This window comes from Rosa rugosa, chromosome 1, assembly GCF_958449725.1.
Source record: "Rosa rugosa chromosome 1, drRosRugo1.1, whole genome shotgun sequence".
In the NCBI taxonomy this organism is placed as follows: domain Eukaryota; kingdom Viridiplantae; phylum Streptophyta; class Magnoliopsida; order Rosales; family Rosaceae; genus Rosa; species Rosa rugosa.
Window position 1 is genome coordinate 34,800,687 of NC_084820.1, and position 3,327 is coordinate 34,804,013.

A 3,327-nucleotide genomic window follows, 5' to 3' on the forward strand; every position below is an offset into this window, starting at 1 on the left:
CATAATTAACACTCATACTTAACCATGTCACCTTGGCGGAATGACTTCAGTGGAGTGATCTCTGGAAACACAGCAAGACTACCTCCACCGGCAAGCCAACTCCAGGCCGAAACATGCCTTGACGTGCCGACACGCGCCACCCAAAGTTGTCTCTGTAGAAAGAACCAAAACTCAGGAAACTGAAGGGTATCAGTCCCACATCGAAAACAAGAGTGAGGTAACTCACTATTCCACCTATAAAAGGTCCACTTCTCTCTCTTCATTGTACGCATTCAATAGCTATCTACCGCTACATTTGTCAATACAAGTACATCGTTTAACTTTAGCATCGGAGGAGTGAAGACCGCCAACCGCGGTCTCCCCTCTTGACGCCGTTGTATTTCTCTTGACAGATTAGCGGGATTTCACGAACCATACACATATCGGAAGATTGGACCCTTGTCCACGTTATCGGAAGCCGACATCATATGGCGGTATTATGAGCATTAACATTTGGCGCCGTCTGTGGGAATCTTTGAACTAAGAGTCATTTCCCATTAACCTACCATGGCTAGCGAAAGCGGCGAGGGCATCAGAGACCAAGCAGATTAGGCCGCCAACCCTCAGCCCAACCCTACCAACCCATCAACCGTAAATCGTGAATTATTTACCACACCAAGTAACGTAGACGGTCAAAATATCAACACCCCCGGGGCACTCCCAACGCAATCTGTCGTGGAAAACCAAACCGGCACAAGCCGTCAGACACATGGCCGGGACCTTGCTGCTATGTTAGAGATAGCCTTGGCAGACTTGCACAACGCAAACAAAGAGCGGGAAAAGAAGAGAAGGGAAAAGGCGGAAGCTCAAAACCAAGTGGCGACGCTATTGTCCAAATTTGACGAGTTAAAGAAAACACTGGGAACGAATGCACGACCAATCCAGAGTGAGTACTCCCAAAGCGCAAGGCTTGGTCCAAGCACAGGGACAAGGGCAGCACTGATACCGGTAATCCCAATAGGTGTCGCTCTAAACCCAGATGAACTGGCGGGATTAGAACCTGCACCACCACCGCAGTTGGCACAAGAGCAGGTAGCAGACTCACAACCGCAATACGACAACTCGTTCAGTGCCGGTCAACAAAGAGGAACCGGAAACATGCTTGCACCACGACAACAGATTGTGGCGCCAACCCAACACATGCTGAGACTGACTGTCGACGCCACCGCCTTGATACTGGAAAAAATGTGGGAGCTAGAGGAAAGGTTACTCAGAGCTGAGGCTGTCACTCAACCACTAGCGCAGAATTCACTCTTTGCGGCACGACCTGGTCCATTTACCGCTAGAATTTTACAAACCGTCATACCCACATATGCCAATTTGGCGGCTCAACAGATCCATTCGTGCACATGGATACTTTCAAGAAGGTGACAAATAATAAGGGATTTGATGACGCAACGCTTTGTCACCTATTCAGCGAAACGTTGGATGGCGAGGCAATGAGTTGGTTTTTCGAATGCCCACCAGGTTCCATGGACTCATTCTCAGCTCTGTCAAACGTATTTATGTCGAGATTCATTCTCATGACGGACGATTACCACAACTCCAGTCAACTATTCAGCATCAACCAAGGTATTGATGAGTCGTTGAAATCATATGTCACAAGGTGGAGAACCACCACATCGAGATGTCGGGATCTCGACAAAACCATGGTGCTGGCGGCCTTCAAGCAGGGACTCCACAAGGCAAGTTTTCTATATCACCTTAACTGCAATTGTCCAAACGCCACATATGACTACGTCATGAATGAGGCAGTCCTACACGCCCAAGCTGAATACAGCACCTATGGCGCCACACCACCATCACCACAAACTCCACTTAAAAACCCCCAACCCGCCACATTCCAACAAGGAAACACCACCACCACTCCAAACATAACCACACTGCCCAATGACAAAAAAAGGGAATGGCAGCAGGGTAATTACCAGGACAAGCGGCAAAAGGATCAACAGTATCATAACAAGGGCAACATATTTTTTCACAACAATCGCCGTGACAATCGCCACAATAAGCCCGCCACAAATGCTCAAAAATTTGAGGTTTTTACAGTCTTAACAGCGTCATATGAAGAAATATATGATCAGTGCAAAGATCAAATCCCACCACCACCCCCAAGAAAGTACCCCAGAGTAGGAAAACCTAGAAACACCGGCAAATGGTGCAAACACCATGAAGATAGCGGTCACAACACTAACGACTGCAATTGAGTCATTATACCGCGATGGAAAGCTGGAGCAGTATAAGGTCCAACAACAACCTCCGGTTGTCGCCAACATCGAGCCAATGCAGCGGATTAACACCATTGATGGCGGTGCTTTCATAGGCAGCTTGTCACACAGAGCAAGAAAGCGTTATGAGCGCGCTAACCACCCAAAAGAGGTATTCAATATCCGCTATGACCGGTCAGCCAAAATGGCAAAACGTGGTTGGGAACCAATCACTTTCTCCGAGGAGGAGGAACGAGGTATTCACTCACCTCATGACGACCCATTTCTGATAGATGCCATTCTCGACAAGTGGTCCGTAGGAAGGGTACTGAGAGATAGCGGGTCCACTGTCAATGTCATATTCAACGGTTATTACAAGCAACTGCAACGCAACAACAAACTCCTGCAAGACCACGAGCCACTACTTAGTTTCTCCGGCGACGTGACCCAACCTCTGGGGTCAGACTATATGCGCTTGTCGGTCGGAACAGTCCCCTGTACGGCGGAAATACTGACAACGCAAAAAAGCAAGCGCGCAATTTAACCCTGCAAAATGTAGTTGTCAGTATAGAATAAGTAGGGATCGTTCTAGCCGGGGATTGAGGGTACACCTGTAATTGCAAAAACAAGTAAAGAATTAATACAAGTAAAAAGTATTATATTTACAAAATTATATACAAAAGAAACAAGTAATCAAAAATGGGGGATTTAGAATTAAAATTAAAAATTAACATAAATAAAATAAAGAAAATATAAAAACACAGGGTAAAGCTATAGTATGTTAACATTTCTCATACATCAACTATTTTTATCACTTTAAAGACTCATGTTACCACTTTGAGGACTAATATTACTATTTTGTGGACTCATATGGTAAACTAAAAAAATTTACCACTTTAAGGACTCATGTTACCACTTTGAGGACTAATATTACTATTTTGAGGACTCATGTGGTAACTAAGAAAATTTATCACTTTAAGGACTCATGTTACCACTTTGAGGACTAATATTACTATTTTGAGGACTCAAATTACCACTTTTAAGACAATTGTATGCATGTCATACGTTAACATTTTGTAGA

General features: G+C 45.1%; 1 protein-coding gene across 1 annotated transcript; it reads left to right on the forward strand.

Annotated features, from left to right (window-relative positions):
• The first annotated feature begins 1,388 nt into the window (after positions 1-1,388).
• On the forward strand, positions 1,389-2,246 carry LOC133726695 (uncharacterized). Its single transcript, XM_062154294.1, has one exon. It carries the CDS (start codon positions 1,389-1,391, stop codon positions 2,244-2,246), a length of 858 nt encoding a protein of 285 aa, XP_062010278.1.
• Positions 2,247-3,327: the final 1,081 nt, after the last annotated feature.